The sequence below is a fragment of the Nerophis lumbriciformis genome, linkage group LG13 (assembly GCF_033978685.3).
Source record: "Nerophis lumbriciformis linkage group LG13, RoL_Nlum_v2.1, whole genome shotgun sequence".
Taxonomy (NCBI): domain Eukaryota; kingdom Metazoa; phylum Chordata; class Actinopteri; order Syngnathiformes; family Syngnathidae; genus Nerophis; species Nerophis lumbriciformis.
The window spans coordinates 26,507,689-26,532,282 of record NC_084560.2 but is presented as its reverse complement, the minus strand read 5'-3'; the positions used below and the strand labels follow the sequence as shown (position 1 = coordinate 26,532,282).

At 38.9% G+C, this 24,594-nt stretch overlaps 1 protein-coding gene across 1 annotated transcript in view; it reads left to right on the top strand.

Annotated features, from left to right (window-relative positions):
• tbl1x (transducin beta like 1 X-linked) overlaps window positions 1-24,594 on the top strand; it is a 78,646-nt gene that overhangs the window by 42,925 nt on the left and 11,127 nt on the right. Inside the window, exons 2-4 of the mRNA XM_061971193.1 lie at window positions 17,743-17,847; window positions 22,831-22,976; window positions 23,258-23,477. Of these exons, the coding sequence (XP_061827177.1) occupies window positions 17,790-17,847; window positions 22,831-22,976; window positions 23,258-23,477 (424 nt within the window). The 5' untranslated portion in view covers window positions 17,743-17,789. The remainder of the gene's footprint in view (window positions 1-17,742; window positions 17,848-22,830; window positions 22,977-23,257; window positions 23,478-24,594) is intronic.

Sequence of the window (24,594 nt, the reverse complement as noted above, 5' to 3'; positions counted from 1 at the left end):
GCTTTAAAAAAAGAAAAACAATCTTTCCTTTTTTATTGCTTGAAAAACAATACAGCATGTACTACAAACAACTACAGTATTTGTATCAAATAGTCTAATGTTGTGCAGCATTTTTTTTAACAGAGTTGACACGAGCCACTGTAGATAAATAAAGTAAGGACTAGGGATGATGTTTGATAAGAAATTATCGAGTTCGAGCCCATTATCGAATCATCTTATCGAACCGATTCCTTATCGATTCTCTTATCGAATCCAGATAGGTTGTTGTATATGGAAAAAACACAATATTTGGTTTAACAAAAGCTCACTTTTATTTTATAAGAAAAATAAATAAAATAAATAAATATTGACTGTTACCCCCCTAAAAAAATAAAAAAATAAAATATTGACTGTTGTTACCCAAAGTATATTAAGTGGGATTTTTCAGAAAAACAAATATATACAGTAACACAAAAACAACATGTCTCTGTGATCACTATAGGTGTATAAATAATAATATAGTGTTAAATAAAATCAGTCCCTTGGGCACAAAACTGAAAATAATACAGCTCTCCAAAAAGTGCACTTCTGCTGCTATTGGAACATACTAACTACACACACTATGACACTAAGAACACCACAGTCATCAATCAACAATTCTTCCCCCCTTACATGAGAGCGAAGCCTGGCAATAATTGCATATTGCCTGTTCTGCCCTCACTATACGTGTTGAGGTTATACAGCTTGGCAGACCGCTAACAAACAATCCAAAGCAGATTAATCCATTTAGGCTCTTTATTGTTGTTAATCTTGCTATGTCTTACTTTTGTCTTGCACTGGACTGTTTGTTTGTTTTTTTAAACTGAAATACACACAATGACAAATGTATAAGCTATGTGATTCAATTAACATACTGAAATGTAATACACAATATGTAAATATTAGCTTCACACAAATATACAGTACTATCATCAAACAAATACTTCTGAGTGTTGAAACTATTTCGATGGTGGAAATACACGACCGGCAGCCATTTTAAGTCCTCAAAACATCCATTGAAAAACAGTTTTTCAATAAACATCTTAGTATCAAACTTAAACACTTTCCACCTTAATATTGAGTTACATAAACAAGTTAAACAGTTTTCTTACAGACTTATCTTTTCCAACGCTTGTAAGAGCTAACACAACTTGTCTACTTCTCAATTGTCTCAACCCGGAAGTGCCCAAACTAATCACACGTAGTATTTTCATATTGCCACAAGGTGTCAGTAAGAGTCTAAAATCAAATGGGCATAACATTGCAGGTCCCACAGGGCATTTCCTGTATGTGGGAAGGGATTCGTTCCCAGGGATTCGAATAAAGAACCAACTCTTTTTCTTTACTATAGTGGCCTCAATAACGGGAACCGGTTGTCAAAAAGGGATTTGAGTCCATGGAATCGGTTCTTTTCTTATCGAACAACCGGGAGAACCGATTTCGAACATCATCCCTAGTAAGGACCAGCGATCAAAGTCTCTCTGGATTCTGTACATCCATTTTTTTAGGTCACAACGTAAATTCATAATAAAAGCATGCCCCAGTGTAATGATGATATTTAACTGACTGTAAAAGAAAAGTGAATGGGATTTATTTTAAAATGTGTTACAATGTTTACATGTGATGCTATTTCTCAAGTGAAGGCAAAAGTCAGCTCACAGTGGAGCGTATGAGAGTCAGTCTTGTCTGCCTATTAAGCTGTTAAAAACACATCCATCCTATCAAAGTTTTATATACACACTGTAAGTATTATGTAATGTATTAATAGGCACAATTATAATAACTTGTAATATTTACGTATTTTGCTCATTTTAGGCATAAGGCGGTGCATTCATTTCACAAACTCATCACGACGTTGGCTTTTTTCTTCTACATCACTCACTACGTTTCCATGCACTAAATTAGTCTGAATTCTCAAATAGTTTTTTATTGTATTTTCACATCCTTGTGTGAAGTCCAAGTGTCAAGGCATTCCCTCTAAAGCAAATGTTGGTCATATGCCTATTTCCTTTTAGTGCGGTTAAATGAACTCCTTTTCCGGTAGACCTATGATCCTTACAACTTGTTTTAACTGATGTCCGCTGTAATATTGGCACAGATAACAAATATAATGTCTCTAATGACTATGCTGATGTTAAATAGCAGACAGCATCAATAATTGACCTAGGATTTCGCTAAGAAAATGATGCTACTACCAAGAATGTATCAGGGTGGATGTAGGTCGGTTGCAATGAAAGACCGGCTGAAAAAATTATTCCGAAGGACTTTTCGGACGAAAATCATGGAAACAAAACTTTGGAATGTCTTAAAATTCATCTAAAAGGCTAAGTGGATTGATGGAAGGAGTTTTAAATCCAAAGGAAAAGACCGTTTGTGCCCTGACTGATATCCAGAGGAAGGTTGTTATTGTTCTGGACTATCTTGCCAGCAGTGTGGAAAGTGAATCAGTTGACTTGCACAAATGCAGCATGAAGAGGTTTGTGTACGCTTTATTATTCGCCTTTAATATACATGCTTCTTTCTATTTCATCTCATTCGTATTTTATTTGGGAGTCCGAATTTAGTGCATGGACACGTACTGACTAATTAGTACTCACTGCAGACATCATCAGTCAGAGAGCAAAAAAACAACAAAATATCACTTTCTTTACAATGTTTGCTGTCCCTGAGATGCCGACTGATAGGATCCTAATATATTTTTTAGATAAAGAATGACTTATAATCCTTTCGAAGAAAAAAAGAGGGGCAGAACCAAGCATATTATTTACATGTCTTTCTTGCCATGAACGGGTCTAAATTGACTGTCAAAGTGTACCAACTTGTCAGATTATGTCCTCCACCTCCTACTATCAAGGTGACAGGCATGATTTATGATCTTGAATAAACTTTCACGAGCTCCAAGGCGAGAAAGCAGCTCACCAGGCAATGATGTTAATATAACAGCACAAGCTAATTAGCGCTCTGTGATCACAGCGCCGCTATAAACAGTTTGTCTGCCTTAGCACTTATAATAATACTATTGCTAATACCTGGTTAATATTCAGGTCACGAAATTAAAATGGATTATTGTAGGCGGCTTATGGACAGTTATTTAGAGAGCTTTATGGGCGGAATACAGGTCCTCCCATTAACTCCATTGTAAGCTGACTTTTATTTACGTTTATTTACAAATTCGAATTAGGGCTGCAACGATCAGTCGACATTGTGGACAATAAAATGTGTCGCCGACAATTATATTTGTCGACACCACTCGTGTTTTTCCGGTAGAAGGCGGGTCCGCACCGCCACTCGCAAAAACAACGGCAGTGATAACATGGAAAGTGTGACAACATTTCCTCTTTTTCCTGTTAAAAAAATTTGAATACCTTGCTCATTTTGTAAATCAAACCTTGTTTTTATGGCAGTACATCTGTGATACACAAACATTTAAAGCGGAGACATGATGTCAAACATTTGGAGGGAGGATGCATCTCTACCTCGGTATGCGTGTTAGCTTATGCCCTGCTAGCTAGCTAACAAGTGTGAGACAATGTTGTGTGAAAAATAACTATCATTTTAGCCAAAGTTAGCCAGCTAAACTTTGTCTACATCGATTCAAGTACTTTTCAAAGCAGCATCAATTTGCAATGCCGTAAAAAAAGGTACATCGATTCAAGTACTTTTCAAAGCAGCATCAATTTGCAATGCCGTAAAAAAGGGCACAATAACAAACACACACACACACACACACACACACACACACACACACACACACACACACACACACACACACACACACACACACACACACACACACACACACACACACACACACACACACACACACACACACACACACACACACACACAGAGGCACCAATGTGAAGGTATTATAAGATTAAACATACAATATGTTATATAGCCAACATTTTAAGAATCAATCAAAGATATACAGTAATTCTACACATTTAGACTGTTAGAGTGCTAAAGCTGCCAAGAGTTAATCAATATTCAATATACAAGTGTGCAGCTTTTTAAACATCATCACAAAATGCTTCTTTTTTTTTGAGGAAGTTACATTTTGTGTTTGTTTTCATTTCTGCGATTTTAACAGATTTTTTAGTACATAAACAAGGTTATGTGTTTTTTATTTTAGCAATTTGCCCTTTCTTTCTTTAAAATGCACAACATTTAAATTTTTGTAACAGCTGAACTAACAGCACAGTTATAGTATCAATTAATATTCATGAATGAATTGGTCATCTTTGTTGTTTGTAAGCAAATGACTAAAATAACTTGAACTTCATTTAAAGTCGATGGAAAAATTAGGGCCATTAAATATGTGAACGCTTTATTAATCGACTACTCGACTAATCTTTAAGATAGTCTTTTACTAGTCGACTGTCAAAACAATCGTTAGTTGCAGCCCTAATTAGAATGCATTAAAATAAATACATCTATCTTCTTGTCTCTCATAATGATTGTGAACAAGAGGCAAACCTCCCAAAAAAGTGCAGTTCCCCTTTACTCTAGGAGCCTCATTTACTAAAGTTGTGTGTGTACTAAAACTTGTGCAAACGTGATAGCAAACGCAAAGCTGATCTACTAAATGTGTGCAAAGTGGATTGTGTCTGTTAAGTGAGCAGAATAAGGCGTCTAATCCATTTTGCATCTCTGTCTTCATTAGTATGCAAAATATATGCTGATCAGAAAAATATCCACGATACTGGGAGGATAATATGCAAATGTAAATATTTAGCACACGCAATGTGATTTATCAACATTCATCACCTTTTGCGAGCACTATTTAGTAGGTGTGTAACGGTACGTGTATTTGTATTTAACCGTTTCGGTACGGGGGTTCCGGTTCGGTTCGGAGGTGTACCGAACGAGTTTCCACACAAACATATTAAGTAGCCGCCTAAGCTAAAGTCTTAACAAGTTGCTCTGCTTTCTGCCCCTGTCTCCTACACGGCACCCAGCATTGTCCCACCCACACAACCATCTGATTGGTTACAACCTTAGCGGTAACAGCCAATCAGCAGTGCGTATTCAGAGTGGTAACAGCCAATCAGCAGTGCGTATTCAGAGCGCATGTAGTCAGTGCTTCTGCGGTGGGGTTAGCAGATAGGTGTTTAGCAGGTGAGCATCAGGCAGCGGACTCTCCCCAAATTAAAATAAGCACCTCCCAGTCAACTGCTAGTAACATCACTATGAGCCCGTTGACGTTCTAGAAACAAACTGCAGCTCAGCTCGCTCGCAGTCCTGGCTTGAAGTGAAGGCTAATTAGCTTTTAGCGTAACGTTAGCTCATTTTGCGGTGTGTGTGTGTTAGCTCATTGTGCGGTGTGTGTGTGTGTGTGTGTGTGTGTGTGTGTGTGTGTGTGTGTGTGTGTGTGTGTGTGTGTGTGTGTGTGTGTGTGTTTGTATGTGTGTGTGTGTGTGTAATCATTAGTAATGTAGCAGCCTAGTTTTGAATGGCAGGGTCCCTGCTATCACATGTTGATAAAAATATAACATTTACATAATAAGAATCAACTACAGACTTCCCAAATGCTGTAATAACTTAGGCATGATGAGTTGACTTGAAACTGTTTAATGTTGCACTTTTTATATGTAGAAGAAAAGTTTTGTCATTTTATTTAATATGAGCAACAACTTGAGGCAGTTTAATGTTGATTAACGTGGGCAGAATTATTATAGTGTTCCCAATGTTAAAAGGATAAAGCCATTGTTTACAAATTTGGTAAATAAATAGCCAAAACATGTATATTTTATTGTTTTCTTACTGTACCGAAAATGAACCGAACCGTGATCGCTGAACCGAGATACGTACCGAACCGAAATTTTTGTGTACTGTTACACCCCTACTATTTAGCCTTTTATTTAGCACGTGTCAAAAGGACGTGCAAATGGACAGTTCCACACAGAACTGCTGGATCAGTGCTTGCGCTGCAAAGACAGACAATGCACAGACAATAATCCGCTGCGGAAGCTAGCTCTCCATTCAGCTAAACAGACTCAATAACTCCACGGTGACGTCATGGTGAATTTACTGAAGAATTTGTGAAACTGGAACAATACAAACAGAATGCTATTGTAAGTTATTAATAGTAACACAGACACTCATAAACGTGATAGCATATTAGCTAATGCTAACGACGCTAGCTTCATTACATTACGATAGCGTCTACAAATATGGATGAAAACACTCCTAAAGACGTCACACATGGGACAGTTTAGTAAATAAGAATAGTTTTAGGTATTTTGTAAAACATAAAAACATTGTTTGGAGTGATGAATGAGGAATTCATATGAGCAGAACACTGTGGATGATTAGAAGACACAATGGCACTTCTACTTCCTGTTCAAAGCTTTACACAGCAGGAAACACTCGTAGGCATTAACCCCGCTGCACCTGCAGTGAGCAAACTCGTCCAAAAGTGGTGCTGTAGCACTAACAATAACACAAAATTAAAATTTTTTTGGTTGTCAGCGACGACTAAATCCATTAATTAACCGCACCATTTTATAATCTGCAGGGTTCAAAGCGTATGGGGAAAAAAGCGGCGTATAGTCCGGAATTTACTGAAATCGAAGGAATTTTCAGTAGAATATCCTAGTTGTTTTCTTTACAAAACGTTTCCACCACTAACAACCTGGCGTGTATGTTACAGCACTTACTGTCATTTGTTGTTGTCCCATGTGGGTCAAAAACGCAAAAAAACAGTAATTAGACTTCCTTGTGTAGATGTCCTCTCATTTAATAAATCCTGTCTACATGGTGTGGCTTATTATGCATATGTTTCCACTGAAATCTATGTTGCCGTGGTTTTTGTTGCAAGTGGGAATCGGAAAGTACTGCTGCATTTGTACAGTCACTAGCACTAAAAGGGAGATGTTGTGGGCGTTGTATTAGCATGGTACAGTACAAATACGAGGCAAGGGCTGGCTAAGTGAAGATGAGTATTGCGGTTACCTCTGCCTTGCCTGTTTGACCCCGGAATTGGGTTGGAAGGAAAGCGCATGGAGTGCGGGGGCTGGTTTTCGGGTGGCATGAGCAGCTGTTGACAGAGAAGCGAGATCTTCCGGTTGCCATAGCAACATTTGTGTTGCCCACACTGCTGTGTGTGTGTGTGTGTTTGCGCGCGAGTGTGTCGCCATGTTTACAGCTTATTTGTGCAGTCCTCGCGGTGCTGGAAAATAAAATAAGGGCTCGGTTGAAGCTTTAATGTTGACGACTACCACCTCAAGGACAGTATTTTGGTCTTTTTTGCTTTTCACCTGGGATATTGTATATGTACTCACAAAAGACAAGGCTACAGTTTCATGTTTAGACTGCTTTGTAAGATATATTTGCTTTTGAAAAGGTTTCACATCCTGTCAGTTGTGAGGATTGCATCATCACTGCCACTGTAGTCGCTCTTCTGTTTTACACATGTGGGCGTTGTTTCGCAGATGTACGATTGTTCTTTGTCATGTCACAGAGCATACAGATCTTGTCTCACATTGTCTCTAAATGGCCTAGATTTAAAGCCGCCATAAATGTTTTCAATGTATCGTCCATATCATGCGCATGTTTACATGCGGCAATACAGGCGACCGTATTGGGATGCTGAATGATTGTCTGCTGTTTGCTCTGTATTGTGTAGAGCACTAGGATTTAAGATTATATACTTTAGTGTATTCATGCATGTGTGTGCTGCACTGAGGCACCCTGTCTTCCGCAATCTCCTCCACACACACATCATATTCTTTGCCACCCACCCCCACAGAATTGCATGCAGGCCCGCCTGAGCTGCTTCCTTGTGCACTCCCAGCAGCATTCATATTGAGTTATTTAGATAGTTGGTAGGATAAGGTAGGGGGGAGATGAAATACATTCCCTACTGTAAATTGTTTACTGTCCTTATGGATAAATATGATGCTTGAAGAAAAAATGAGGACGATTTTGAGTGAAAACAGTATATATGGCGATTGGTTGGCAACTATCTCTATTAATTCTCCCCTTTTTGAGAAACTTGTCATAGGACAGGGTAGTGCTGCGTGATGTAACGATATATATCGTATTACGACATAGAAATGTCCATCGTACGATACAATTCTCGATAGTGTGTATTGTAATTTTAACATCTTTGCAGCAGGGTTTTATGTTACTTGGAAGTCTTTACTGGGAGAGCCGGCACAGCATGGTTGTCAACAATGTAGCAGTCTGCTACGAGCACAGACGCCGAGCAAAAAGACGCTGAACCAACTAAACCCGAGGATGAATTGGTGCCAAAAAGAGGGAAGAGGAACTCCTTTGTTTGGATTAGAAAAAAATCACACCGACCGAAGAAAGGTGATTTGCAAAACATAGCACCAACACTCGCGGTGGCAGCTTGGACTTTTTTTGTTTTACTATGCTATATTCATTAATTTTTCATTCATCAGAAGAAGCTGTTTCATGTTTGAATCTTCCCTATTATCACTCTTCAGCAGATTATTATTTTCTGACCCGTCCTGTTTGCGAATCACATGATCTTCTATGGCACTATTTGGTAGGTGACATTTAGTTAGTTTTTAAAGCAATCATTACAGTCACTCAGAACACAGACTCCCAATGTGCATATCTAAGCGTAATCCATGTACATGCAAGGCATTAGTTACGTTTGGTATGATGTACTGTTTGCTTTTCCATTGTCAAGAGTAGATGCATGATGACATTGGACAAATCATAAGCAATAATTGCTTCCAACATAACAGGACAGGAGAAGTTAATGTGGGGTTTTAAACTTTATTTCCCCACAGTTGACCTCTATTGCCTTACACACAGGTCTCTGTCCTGCCTCATTATGTACCTCCTAAGCAAAAAACGTAGTGTGTGAAAATAAAACCCCAGTTGTATATTTGAACAGTATTTAGGCTGTTGTTTTCTATCGTTTTTGGAGCTTATCAAGCGACTCCAGTAGAGGCAAAGCGGGAGTTTGCAAAGATGCTCCCATGCGGCTTGAGGCTTCCGTGATGAATCCTTTCAGCGATCCTTGTTGTTTGTCACCATCCCCCATTTATTGAGCAGAGAGAACACATACGCCCATACGCAATAGTGGCATATGTGGTCATTTATTAAAAAAGAAAGCACTTATTCAAGCCCCATTTTTACTGCAGGTCTGATCTATCAACCAACAGGCTCTCAGATCACTGTAATTTGTGTGACGGACAGATTGTTGGGCCTTCTTGCGGCATCAGTGTTACTCTGAGCAATTTTTTTTTGCGACTAGCCATTGTGAGAGATCTGTAGTCTGTAGCTTTACAACTGATCATCAGCAGGTAATTTCATTATCCATCATGACTTAAAGGAATGTTAACCGGTGGATAAATTGCTGACCTACATTTGTTGCTGGCGCTTGGTGACTCAAAGCGAGAGAGACAGGCATACGTGGGATCAGGAAACGCAGTAATGCCAGTGGTTGGTTTTGTTTTTCGAATTGGTAGCCCCAATATAGTACACTGTTTTCCTCCCGTGCTGTGTTTTTTGGATGCAAAATAGTTCCAGCGTTATCTGTTCCCCTGTGCTTTCCTGCTGCGCATCAGAGAAAAAGAAACATGGTATGAAGTGCACATGTTGTCGTTGTGATTACCTGTTTTTAGGATGATTATTGATCACTCTCCCCCCATTCCACCATTCTGGCCCATCTCTCTCTTTCTATTTTCTCTCTCTCTTCTGCTTTCCCCTCCCCCACACCCTGGCGCTTCCCCTCCCCCACTTAAGACTGCAGCCCAACCAGAAGCTTCAAAGGCGGGTTTTTACTCAGCAGAGCAGTTCAAGAGAAAATGGCTGCTGTTTCCAGGTCTTGTTTGCACATCTGTCAGGAGGTGACTGTTCATGAGAAAATGGGGACCCTGGTATGCTGATTTCAACAGCATTCATTTCTCAGACTGCATGTGCTGCTTATGTACTTATGATTTGTTTTTGGCATTTGTTTTTACATTTTAAAGGCACATACCTTTATTATAGTCCAGTGATTTTATGTGAGCTATATCTTTTTGAACAGTAGCAGCTTATTGTTGTCCTGATCACAAATCTCCGTTTAGTTGTGATGAGAAAGTTCACAAACCGCTAAAGCCACATTTGGGATTGACATTGTGTATTTTGAGGCACATCTTGTAAATACAGCATTGTCAAAGCTCGGAGAAAAACGTGCCTTTACATACAACTGAATTTCCCTGCACATTTAAAAGATGATCTATAGAGCATTGCCAATATTTTTAATGGCTCATTCTAATCAGACTTCTTCTTGCACCATCTTTATGCCTTGCTTTTCCGTACAACATTCACAAAAGGAGTGGGGGATGGGGAATCTACAATTGTGCTTAAAATGCATTTGGCCTCATCCATGGAACACCACATATTTTTGTCTGCACCAGCTTTGTTTTTGTGGCGTGCAGCTGCATGCCATTTGTTTATTTTAAGCAGCGTACACAGGATGTCCTGCTCTTAACATGATCATTTTGTCACAGACATAATTAGTTTCTCTGCATGCCCACTTATTATTTTAACTAGTTAATCATAAATACTAGGGATGGGCATTTGACATACTAATTTTAACTATTTTTTTAAAGTGATGTCCAATTGTGGGTTTATTACAGATATTGCCCAACATTTTATTTACGATATATGCAGCAGTTCTTCCCTCAAACTGTCAGGGACATTATGCGTAAACTTACCACATTTGCTGTGATACCACTGGACACATTTAACAAATAAACACCGTTTGTGGAAAATACGACAAATATTGCAATGGAAGAAAAAATATATTTATCGTTTTGTCTAAAACAAAAAGACCAATAGTCAAGTAAAATAACATGATCTACTATCAGCAAATAATTCACGAATAAGAATCTAAATAATAACTCTACACTTGCATGTGGCACAAACATTTGTGTAAGTACAAAGTATGAAACTATGTACTACTTAGGCAGATTTATGTTTTTTAACCCCTTCCTATTGTTTGTTCACTCAGGAAGTGAACTACATTTGAACATGTACTAGTTATGGTGTGAATTAATTATCAGTATTAGACATTAACTATAGGCTTTACCTTTTCCTACTCATTTTTGGACACGTTGAATTGGGCAGAATAACTACTGTTCGTGATGTAACTTGTTAGGCATGTGTAAACAAATCATACCATTATAAACTGGTGTTAGAAATCCCACAGTTCTTTTATCCTTAACTCATAGTGTTTTCTGTGTCTCATCCATCCATTTTATACCGCTTATTCCCTTCGGGGTCGCAGGGGGCGCTGGAGCCTATCTCAGCTACAATCGGGCGTAAGGCGGGGTACACCCTGGACAAGTCGCCACCTCATCACAGGGCCAACACAGATAGACAGACAACATTCACACTCACATTCACACACCAGGGCCAATTTAGTGTTGCCAATCAACCTATCCCCAGGTGCATGTCTTTGGAGGTGGGAGGAAGCCGGAGTACCCGGAGGGAACCCACGCAAACCCACATGCAAACTCCACACAGAAAGATCCCGAGCCCGGGATTGAACCCAGTACTACTCAGGACCTTTGTATTGTGAGGCAGATGCACTAACCCCTCTACCACTGTGCTGTTTTGTGTTTATTAGTGTTGTGATTTTGTTCTGCATCGACACACAATAGATGTACTGTGATGTGACGCAGGAGAAAAACTTTCTCTGCTGCTGTGTCACAGATGGACCAATTTTTTTGATTCTTCTTTCCCCTCACCCTTGCTGTCTTTTGTCTCCATTTTAACTGGGTATAGCTAAGTATTTTTTTTCAGTATCGCCAGTTGCTTCATTCTATTTGTTGCATAGTCGCTGCTTGCGGTGCCCAGGGCAATTAGAAAGCCTCATATACCCAGCACTTTACAATCAAATTGCAAATTCTATTTTTCTAATCCAAAGGACAAACCTTGAAACAATTTCACATCGCAGAAGCGCAAATAGACAACCAGTAAGCTTGTTGGAGTACAGACCAGATTGATACGGCATGCTGATTTAATTGTCGGCAGAAAAGTCTATACCGATATGGTCCGATACATCACATTTTTAGGCCAATATAATATCGGTTGACCAATAATGTTGGAAATCTCTAGTTTTTTTTAAATTTAGTATAATTTTCAATGGGAGAGGTATTGAAATCGTTTGAACTCCTGTTTCATCACCAGTAGGCCATTGATCATCGATGTAGCTTACTTTACCATAGCTAATATAATGGCAAAGAAGTCTAGATTAAATCAACAGCACCCCTGCTGGTTGAACCTAAGTAGTGCACTCACTTCTTCCTCAATTGTTTTAATATATGATTAGTCCCAGGGGTTCTCAACCTTTTTGACTTTGGGGCACAACTTTTCCACTACTGAGGGGCCCGGGACCCACTCAATTATTAGCACTGAATTATAGGGCTGCAGGATTATGGGAAACAAACGTAATTGCTTAAAAATTGCGATTGCAATTCGATTTGCAATATTTGAAAATAACGAGTAAGGAGGACATGTTACTTTTTGACTGGCAATCCAAATATTATTGTCCCAAGGTGCCACACATTAGAACAATATGCAACCATTTACTTTAAAAAAATATTTTGCTTTTTGCAGACCGACTCACAGCTTGTGTCTACATCATGCTCTCAACGTAAGAAATAATCGATACAAACTTAACAGTGTTCATAATGTAATCATTAAATATTATAATAATAATGCATGTAACCATTTGAAAAGTACCGTATTTTTCGGACTATTAGTCGACGTTTTTTAAGTTATTAACACATTACCGTAAAATATCAAATAATATTATTTATCTCATTTGCGTAAGAGACGAAGCAAATGGCAGCAATCATCACACACACGTCAGCAATCATCACTCACACGCCAACCAATAAGAATTTGGCGGGGGCGGGTCATGGCAGAAGTGCATTGTGGGTCCTGGGATGCTAACTGCTATATGCTATACGCTACTGTCGGCGCTATTAAAATGGATCACGTCAACATTGGCGGTAACCTATGAAAACTGAGAAGGACTGAACTAAAATAGTACCGAAAAGGAAATCATATACTGCAGATTACAAGCTGGACGTAGTGAAATATGCTGCAAAGAACAACAATCGAGCAGCAGAAAGAAAGGACGCTTGCGGGACGCATACCAGAGGCAACACCGGGGAAGAAGATTTCATCGGATTTAGCGATCGGGAGTGACAGATTGTTTGGTACACGTATAGCATGTTCTATATGTTATAGTTATTTGAATGACTCTTACCATAATATGTTACGTTAACATACCAGGCACGTTCTCAGTTGGTTATTTATGCCTCATATAACGTACACTTATTCAACCTGTTCACTATTCTTTATTTATTTTAAATTGCCTTTCAAATGTCTATTCTTGGTGTTGGATTTTATCAAATACATTTCCCCAAAAAATGCGACTTATACTCCAGTGCGACGCATATATGTTTTTTTCCTTCTTTATTGGGCATTTTCGGCCAGTGCGACGTATACTCCGGAGCGACATATAGTCCGAAAAATACGGTATATAAACGTATTTGTCATTACTGTAGACTTTTTTTTTTACCGTTTTACTGTATTCCATCCATCCATTTTCTACCGCTTGTCCCTTTCGGGGTTGCGGGGGGTGCTGGAGCCTATCTTAGCTGCATTGTCAAGGCTTAGGTCAGGCTGATTACAAAAATAAATACTAATCAAATCTATACTGCATAAAAAGGGACTCATAACTCACGTATGCTTTGTGTGTCTCTGATTTAGTTATTCTTAGCCCTCCAGTGATAATTATGCTTATAAGACGTTGTGTTTATTTGCCGCCATGGAGGCGTGGATTGGACGCAGTAGCATAAGAGAAAAATGCTTAAGAGTCTGTGTTGTTGAAAAAGTCTCTGACCAGTTTTTTTAAGAAAAATACAACTTGGGCAGCAAGACGCACTCCACGGTACCTGAATGTGGAAAAATATTTTAATGGTAGCATGATAAGTGTAGCTAATAGCTGTGTGGTTTTTCAAAGTTTTGCACAGTGAGTCTCCCCAGAGTTTAAAAAGGCTTGGGCTTCTCCTATGCCCTGGGAAAAAAAACGCGGAGCCTATTTTGGTTTTCTGTTCACCCCAAACCGCTTTCACTCACCGTGGAAACAACAATTTAATTTTACATTTAATTTAACTTAACTGCTACAATCGGGCGGAAGGCGGGGTACACCCTGGACAAGTCGCCACCCCCCGCGACCCCAAAGGGAATAAGCGGTAGAAAATGGATGGAATTTAACTTAACTGAGGTAAGCTCAGCAGGCGTTTCTTTTATTTTTCTCAAACTGCCGTGTCTCCTCTGAAGTCTTCAGGCCACCACTGCTGTAGTAAAACATGTCATTGCTGTGTTAAATGTGCTGATGATGCAAAAGTGTACGTATACAGCTCTGCTACTGTGTCCAATGTTGCTCACCAAAGTTGTAAGTCACCACGGCAAATACTAGCCTGCCATTCATATTACAGCATTTTAAGTCATTTTTGCAGGATAGTATAATGGGAATCCGTTTGACGTCTGTCACCTGCACGTTAAAAACATTCTAAACGCGCAAGGTGTTGTCAACAGTCCCTGGTGCCACGCTGATGCTGTCCTTTCGAGTGCTGTTTGGTTTGAGCTTACGCCTAGACACGACAGACTATAGCGTTCCCATGACAACCGGGTTACCCACTAAGGCCCCGTTTACACTAAGCCGGATAAGGTTATCCAGGGTAAATCACACCTAACCTTATCCGTGTCCACACACAACAATGCCACCGTTTAAGACCTCCGCTCCCCTCCGTCCGCCGGCGCACTGCGATCTAGTACGCATGCGCGGAAAATGCGCACGTCATAGTCACCTCCAGTGTTGCTTTGTGTGCAAGTTCTTAAATTTAACTTCTCTGAACAATATCCAGTGTTGTAGTATTTCAATTAACTGGAATCCAGTGTGCTGTGGGGCCCTATTTTAGTGATTCACACCTGAGACATCATAAATTAATCAAATCTTTATTAGACACGTAAACAATGTGATAAAGAACATTTAACATCAATCAATCTAGGGATCTAGATATCTGGTCAGGACACTCCTCACTCTTTTGCCTTCACCTTCATTGTCCATTCGTTTTTGGTGACTTTATACACTCTGGACCTAGACGTTGAGTCCGCGGCATACATGGCGGACAATAACTGATACAGTCTGCTTTGCCAGTCCAAATGCATTCGCCGTTTTCCTCGATGGCCAGGTAATACAAAGCACACGCTATCTTTTTTATCACATCCACAGGAGCTCGCATTCTCGTTGTCTCTCCTTCGACAAATGGACAAAGTTTTTTGCTAAGTAGCATCACAGCTGACCCGGCCGGACACCGGAAAGTTCTCTTGCCGTCTGAGAAGTGTTATATCCCAAATAGCTGCAATCGCTTTCTCTTAAGGTATTCATGTGTGATTTCCACAAGCGTCTGAACATGTAGAAGAAGGAGAAACACGGGCATGTCTGGATGACTCACTTTCATATTTCCAGTGGTTAGCTCCAAGCTACGAAACCGCTTTATTATGAAGCTGGCTGTGGCGTGTTCTTTCTGACGTCACTTCCTGTGTGGGCGAGGTCTTTCTGGCGTCACTTCCTCTCTGAACTCACTTTGTAAACGATCAATGAGCTAAGTGCTGGAGATTCAATAATTACACGGCTGACTTACCCGTGTAAAAATTTGTCCGAGGAGGGGGACCTTAAACGCTGGTTTAGTGTGGCTGAAACGGGGCTTTGGCTAAATAATTATTTGTTTAAGGGGTTAAACGACTTAGTGTAGACATGGCCTTAAAGGTGGTGCGTCTGTTTGTGGATTCACTTGTATTAATTTAACATTTGTTACTGTTAGGTTGAGTCCCAGCAGTTTAATGAGCTGCAAGGAATATACGCCATGCGATTGCTTTCACAAATAAGGTGGTGATGGATCAAAGGAAGTAACAATATTTTAACTTCTATGTTTTGAATAGTTATAGGACTTTCACATCCATGCAAGGGATGTAAGTTATTGATGATAGTTTTGTAAACTGCCAAAAATAACCTGATATAAATACTCTGCTCTGTATCTTTTTTTTCTTCTTTTTTTTAGTTTGAATGTTATTAGAAGTAACAAGCTAAACAAGAGTGCCATTTCATAGTACACTTAAGTGTGGAAAAACCTTCGAGCATTTTGTCAAATATGGAGGCCTAAGTACTTGTTTAGTTACACGTCATCACCCATCTTTGATGCTGATGCCCCTTTTTTGCCCCCCAAGTGGGACCAGGGCATTAAGTGTGCAGTTGTTTGGTTTATTGTTGTTGTTGTTGTGGCCTGGCTCCACAAGGCTAAACCCCTCAAGTGTAAGCTAATGGGCTGTGTGGTCAAATCAGGACACGGTGGCCGAGTCTCACAAGCTCGAGTGTTTTGTTTCCATGCAGAAGGGAGCAGAGAGATTTTTGCCTTTTGAATAAATTTGTTGACGTAAATGACGTGAATCTTGGTGGCGGTGGGGGAGATGAAAGCAGTATGTGTGGTAATAACATCTTACTAATGCTGTTAGATTCTGTTCTGCATTTGGTCAGACTTTTGTAATCAGGCACTGCCTTTCTAGTAGTTCAATTTTTCCCATGGCGAGATAATGGTTCGTTTAATTACAGAACCTCAAATGTCTTTTGTGGTGCATAAAGGTAAACTCCCATAACAAAGATTATACTGTACCAAGTTGAAAGTGAATAATTCCTTTTGAGCAACATGCCCCCACCCTCCCCACAACTGTGCACCCTTTGGTAATTGGGACAAGACGGTTTTCTGTATTTTTCTCCATCGCTCTTGTTGCTAAGTTACCAAAGGGGAGTTAAGAGTGGCCAGGGGCTGTTTTGCAGTGCACGTTGGACAGCCATTAATGCTTCATACCTGATGCAACATTTATTCCTGTTTGAATCCTCATTAGGGCCTTTTTATGTCAGTATTTTGAAATTAATAGAATAAAGCAAGAGGTTATGACTCATTTGGAGTGTGTGGTTATCATTTTTCCCCACCTGTCACATTTGTATACCTACTTGTGTGCTAAAACTGCATCACATTCCAGAGCCACCTGCCAAACAAGAACATCTGAAATATTGAAAAATTAAGAACTCTGCAAACATTATGCGGGCTGTTCTTTCTTGTGTAAGAAGTGTCCTAGCTTCCGTGCCTTTTATCAGGGTTCTTTCGCCTTTTCTATGGTTTACTGAAGTGTTGGTGGTGCCTGCTTTCATCTGTGTGGAAATACTAAACATGTTTCAGCCCTGAATAAAAGGCGGGAAATGTCAGGAATTAATGTCAAATCAGTTCAATTTGTCTAGTCTTGTTAGTACAGCTTGACTGGTTTGTTTTGAGGGGTTGTAATGTTTCAAGGTGCTTAAAAAACATAATCAATTCAATTATTAATTCAATTAATTTTCTGTTGATGCTGATGCTAAAAATACCTTGAACCCTATTGGCCCAATGCACTTTGCTATGTTCACACTATGGCTGGAGATCCTGATGTTATCACAAGGAATGACTGGAGTAATTAATGTTACAATGAACTACATGCACATGACTGGTCATCCGGCAGTATGTTGCCTGCCATTCTTGCTCTTTCTGCAAAAAGAGAAAAATGCGTATTGTTGCACTGATGTGAGAGCAGAGGCCTAAATATTAATTATGTTTCTATTTTTGTATGTGTCTGTTTTTCCAGGAGTGAGCCGAGCCTTCCAGCAGATCCTCTTGTTTCTTTGGGCTAAAATGAGTATTACCAGTGACGAAGTGAACTTCTTGGTCTACAGATACCTCCAAGAATCAGGTCAGTCCCATCAAATTTGGAAACCTATTTGAGAATGTATTTAATTTTAATGTTGGCTATTTGTTTACTTGACCTTGGTATTGCTCAGAATACTTTGGAAAACATGCTAGCATAATTGTATTATAAATATCCTCCAAGCTTTATAATCATTAGACAACTTAGTCAACGATTTATGGCCAATTAGTTTCCATAGTCCCGCCAAAAGGTTTGGCTCGATTACGGCTATTTTTTTTTTCAACCAATTTTGCTCAAATTTTACAGACATCTGCTTTCCTGGTGTTTTGGCCGAAACACCCTTAGGTTTTGCAATATAAGAACACCACTGGCTAGCTTGTTACCAACAGAATAGGGATGTAACTATATGAAAATGTATTTTCACTGGTAATTGTGACCAAAATTATTCCATTATCATTATTATCGCGGCATTGTTTAATGTGCTCAAAGAGTACTTGTACAATAATTGAAATCTTTAGAGTTTTTTTTGTATAAGGAAAATAAATAGACCCACTGTTAGAAAACCCGCTATTTTGCATGTGTGGTTTTTTATGCTTCACTGACAAGTGTTTTGGCGGGCATTGTGGTGTCTTACTCAGTTGTGCAAATGAATGCACTATAAAAACACCTCTGTGTCACAATTCTACGAGTATATATCGATCACTCTGTACGAAGACAGACTTAGTTGCTCAGACAGCAATGTTTTTTATATAAGTTTTGATTGGGATATGTTGTTTCTTAATGGAAAAAGACATCAATGTTGATTTTATGTTAGTATTTAAACTTGTGAGCTAGCGTCAGTTCGTCCGTGAGTTTATCACAGTACGGTTACAAATCCTTTAAAAAAATAAAATAAAATAATAATTTTAATGTCAAATGGTATTACTTACTAATTGTCGAACGTTTTACTGCGGTTATCATTAATACCGTTTGTCGTTATATACCTACAACAAAACATATATCTTTTTAAATGTTTATTTTTCATGATTGTTATCTACAGGTCTATGAAGGTTGTCATTCCACAGGGTTTCCCCTACATGTAAACGATCGTGGCGCACCGCCACTGCTAGATAAATGCCACTACACCTTTAAAATAAGTTTGTTTTTTTATACGTGAAAACAAATTTAAGTAACATATTTTATGAATATATATACTGTTAATAGTTTATGTACTATTGTCCATAATAAGTTTGAAAAACATCTCAAATATCATAAATGTGCAGTACGATACAGTTGGTCGTGCATCTGATTGTAGTTGACATCCAGAAAAAGTAAGGAGAGAAAGTTGAAGACAAAAGTATTTTAACGGAATTAATGCATTTCTTGTTCAAACCTGTGTAAACTCCCGTAATTCCTTTGACATTACTACCGACATTAACGTCTAACTTAACGCCTTGTGCGTCTTCGAATCTCCGCTTGGACGTGTTTGTGTGGGATAATCCCCCCCCCGTGTGTGTGTGTGTGTGTGTGTGTGCGTGTGTGTGCGTGTGTGTGTGTGTGTGTGTGTGTGTGTTTGGGGTAAGCCAGCTTCTTCCCACATTCCAAAAATATGCATGTTGGGTTTATTGGAGACAGTAAATTGATCATAGATATGAATGTTTCTGTGAATGATTTTTGTCTATATATGTGCCCTAGCCATGCTAATTTTGGTTAGCCTGTATATGAGCTAACCCATTGTACGTTAGCATCAAGCTAGTGGCATCAGAGCTCAACCCTTATCCTGCATAATTTTGCTTTTTTCAGTTTATTCCAAACCAAATTATAAATTTGACGTGATTCTTACATGTATATGCACTTCATGTTTATATATAATGTACTTTCCTTAGTGTGGTTAGTTTTACACTGACTTCATTGTGGAGAATATCAAGAGAACACCCCAAGATATTGTTTTCATCTCTAATTCAAAGGACTGTTTACATATTTGGCAAAGTAACTTGCAACATTCATGGAGGACAGAATATTGTGTAGTTTTTGTTACCTTTTGCAATAAGCAGCAATAATTGAAATGGCATTGAACAAAGAGAGCACAGTCTACCAAGTCAAATTTACTGTGTGTTAAACATTGCTAATAAAGGTGATTCCGATTCTGTTAATATAAGAAAAAATATTATTATTACCTAAAAAAATATATTTGTTTTTACATATACCGTATTTTCCGCACTATAAGGCGCACCGGATTATAAGGCGAACCTTTAATGAATGGCCTATTTTAAAACTTTGTTCATATATAAGGCGCACCGCATTATAAGGCGCACCGTGTTATAAGGTGCATAGAATAGACGCTACAGTAAAGGCTGGGGTTACGTTATGCATCCATTAGATGGAGCTGCGCTAAAGGGAATGTCAACAAAACAGTCAGATAGGTCAGTCAAACTTTATTAATAGATTACAAACCAGCGTTCTGACAACTCCGTTCACTCCCAAAATGAATAAACAGCTGTTTTATTATTTTCCCCGAGGTAAAGTCAGTGACGTGGTATTTCGTTTATCTTTTAACAACAGCAAGGTATAACATGTAGTGCAACATTTATATCACATAGTGGAGGGGAACTTATCCTCGATTCAATAAACACGTAAAAACAGTCTGATACTGTTACTGTAAATCAAACGTTAGTGCAATCACAATATAGTAACCCTCGAAATAGTGCAAAGCAATAACAATATATCAATAACTCAACGTTGCTCAAACGTTAATGTCACACAACACAACACACAAAATAAACATGTAAAGCTCACTTTATTAAGTTATTCCTCATCCACGAATCCCTCAAATTCTTCTTCAGTGTCCAAATTAAACAGTTGGGCGGATACGGCATCCAACACGCCCGCTGCTGTTCTAATCCCGTGTTCTACTGCGTGACTGATCGCCTTGAGTTTAAACTCTGCGTCGTAAGCGTGTCTCTTAATAGGAGCCATTTTGGGGTCTTTACATAAACACACAAATGGAAACGGCACACCTCGCGCAGTCATATATCCCAGCATGCACCGCACGCTTCTTCTTCTACGGTAAGAAGCTGCCGACTTCATTTTCCCCGTAGAAGAAGAAGCGCTTAGTAGAAGAAGGTCTCGTAATTGCGAGACCTGTTGTGGCTCAATATTGGTCCGTATATAAGGCGCACCGGATTATAAGGCGCACTGTTAGCTTTTGAGAAAATTGGAGGTTTTTAGGTGCGCCTTATAGTGCAGAAAATACGGTACATACATTTGTTTAGCCTTTTTTTTAAATATATATGCGTCATTGCATATCAAAATGATCACAATGTCATATTGACCACACCCCTTGCCACGCCCCCACCACCACATATTTAGTGGCAATCTGAGGGAAACCCTGTATCTATACTTAAAAAAAATCCTTGTCGGCCTGAGGATATAGTCACACACAAAAGCGCTCCTAAATAAGCAAATAACATTTTGCAGTCACGTTGTTTTGATAGGTTATAAGTAATCAATGATAGGTAACGTTAGTACCTAAACTTTGCCAAATCGGTGTCATTAGCTGACAACAAACAAAGCTAATGCATGTGGGCGTGTGGTATGTGGTGCGTAGTTATTGTGCTCAAAGGAGGAAGAGGGCAGGATATAATGCTTACAACACTGGAAAGTTAGCGCCTTTTTGTGTGCAGTGGATATTGTCATCTAATTGCCTGGCTTGCGTAATACAGTGTGTTAGTTGTTTTTGCAGGTTTGAGAACTGTATGTATGTCAAAACAATTTTTTTAAATGCAATACTGTCATGTAAACCTACCCTAACTGCTAAAATAACCACTTGGCCAATACAACAAACATTCTGAGCCAATAACTCATGATTACATTGGGGTTAGTAAATTAGAAATGGACATTATTGTGACGCACCAGGTAAATCGATCACTGTGTAACTCCTGCTGCTTGTCTAAATAGCACAATGGATAAATGTTTAAGTCTATCTACAAAGACCAAATATGACGACCGTTACAGTGTATCTATAATCATCGGCTAGTAGTAAAATATATTATTATAATTATGGTAAAGTTGAACCAAATAAGTACTCTTTAATGTTATTAAAACCAATCGTATTCATTTGGACTGCTCTAATTTTGTTACTGTTAATTTTTTTGTAAGCTTTAGGATTTGTTACTTGAAAATTAGAATTAGAAATATAAATGATTCCGATAGCATCTAGTACAAATGGAAAAATTTAAGAAACTTTTTTTAAATTCAGCATGACAATTATGACATAGTTCCTGGGAAATGTCCGTGGTTCCAAGAACATAGAGAACCCCTGCCAATGTAGTGTATATCTTAATGTCACATGTGTTAGTGCACATAATATTTCAGGCCATTTTATTTAATATTTCAATCAACCACATTTTACTTATAGGGCCTTTAATAACAAGTGTTTTAAAGGGCGCAGAGTTTAGACTGGCGAAGATGTGTCACAGCGACGTTGTCTGCTTGAAAGTGTGTCCTTAACTGTTGACTAGTTTTGGAGTGGAAATCTCAATGGGCAGCTGCGACAGTATGGAATGTAATTACCTATAAACTCTTCACAATAAAAGCTCTTCAAATTAGTCTGTTATATAAAAAGTAGAAACATATTTTCAGGAGTTATAAGAATGAAAATGGTCAAATAAAGTACACAGTAAACCTCTTCTCTCAGATTTAGTAGGAGCTGTGTTTAGTCCTCACAGGTTGACCACTTTTAGCAGGTCATCACTGCAGTGCACTTTGGCAACACTCCAAATATAATCTATTTCTAGTGTGGCTTGATAAAGAAGGCATCTTTTAAAACTATTAGTCCAAACACAAACTGCCCTGATTTGGTGCAGCCAAACACAAAGGTGGGGCGGAAACATTTTTTGTCCTAATATGACCAAAGCCAAATAAATCCATTAGATATGCTAAAGGCTCTAAAGACGTTCACAACCTAAATGACTCTGAAATATCATGCGTGTTATGCAATTTGGGCCTAGCGCCTCAAGGAATGTGAATGATACATTTTTTGGTTTTCAGGTTTCTCTCACTCAGCATTCACCTTTGGCATTGAAAGCCACATCAGCCAATCCAACATTAATGGAACACTAGTGCCCCCTGCAGCCCTCATCTCCATCCTGCAGAAAGGGCTCCAGTATGTGGAGGCAGAAATTAGCATCAATGAGGTGACAGCTCTCACACAAGCCGCAGATGTCTTCATTATGTAACCTATCACATTAATTTTATATTTGCACACTATACAAAAACATAACATTTTGTAACTAAAACTTTTACCACACAATTTTTGAAGTTAAGTTCATGAAAAATTTCACCAAATAGTGTTGCATTCATATTTTTGTTCAGTGTGTTTGCAAGGTTTTTAGTCCTAGCACAGCAACATCCTCAGAGCATATTAACAGTAGACTCCCCATAGTTTTGCTTATGTATTGGACATTTCCACCAACAGGACGGAACGGTCTTCGACGGCCGGCCGATCGAGTCACTATCGCTCATCGACGCCGTGATGCCAGATGTGGTGCAGACGCGGCAGCAGGCCTTCCGCGACAAGTTGGCCCAGCAGCAGGCTGCGTGCACAATGGCGGCTTCCACCTCTGGCAACCAGTCCAACCCGCCAAAGAACGGTGACGCCACTGTCAACGGGGAGGAGAACGGCACCCACAACATGAGTAAGTCATGTTTCTATCATTTTGTCCTGTTCTATACTTTACTTATTTCATATTTTAAGAGTTCTACAATATCCAAACCTATAGTTTGCAGTATCGGCCTATTTTCATGAAAAAGTATGTGATCACCATTGCCGAATAGTGCCTTTCAATGCCCCTTCGCTAATATTGTATTATTTTTAGTTCCTTCCGTCCCACAGTGTGGAGCTGCTTCAAATAATCACCTTCATTACGGCAAATAAACTGGACTTCTTAATATCTTAAGTATCATTATCAAGTATTAGGACGAGGTTAAACATCTTACACACCGAGAGCAAGCAGGAGGAGGCATTCTAATAGGTAAGCTAGCCGCTGAGCTAGCTTGAAACAAAATAAGTAATAAGTGCTTTGTAAAGTTGAAGAAGTGTAGATTGAACCACGTTACAGCAGAAAGTATGCAGTCATTACCAGGAAATGAACAAGTAAATTATTAAGAGTCTAGAGAAAGGATGATATAACAACAACTGTTGCGTGTCAGCATTGTCACAGTCAGTACACGGCAAGTAAGAGAACGATCCATAAATTGGTGGCGTCGACACCCAGGATTGTATCAGTATACCATGGGTACTACTGATTAGGTTGATATTTTTATTTTCTTAAAATCATTTTGTTGTTGTTTTGGTTAATGTTTACAAATTCAAAAACTAATTACCTGGACACAGGAGGACTTTGAGAGAATACGTTATTTCAATGAGTAGTTGAATAACAGATACCGGTAGTAATTTTCACTTTTGTTTAGTTATTGTGGACTAATGCCTTTGTTTTTTTAATACACATACTTCATATAGGTTTCACATTGTGCTTTAAACCAAATGTGGTATATACAATGACAAAGGAATCTATCCATCTGTTTTGCTCAAACTATCGTGATAAGAGATTAAGGAAGTAGTTTAAATATTGTGCTGTTATTGTTAAACTGTCAATAGCACTCACCATAAATAAATTAAACCATTTTAACTTAATACATGTGATTGGTTGCGGTATTGGTATCAGCAGATTTCATTCATGGATGATCGTAATCAGCAGCATAAGTCTCTGATCGGAACATCCCTAATTCAAACGTACCTATTAATCAAACGTC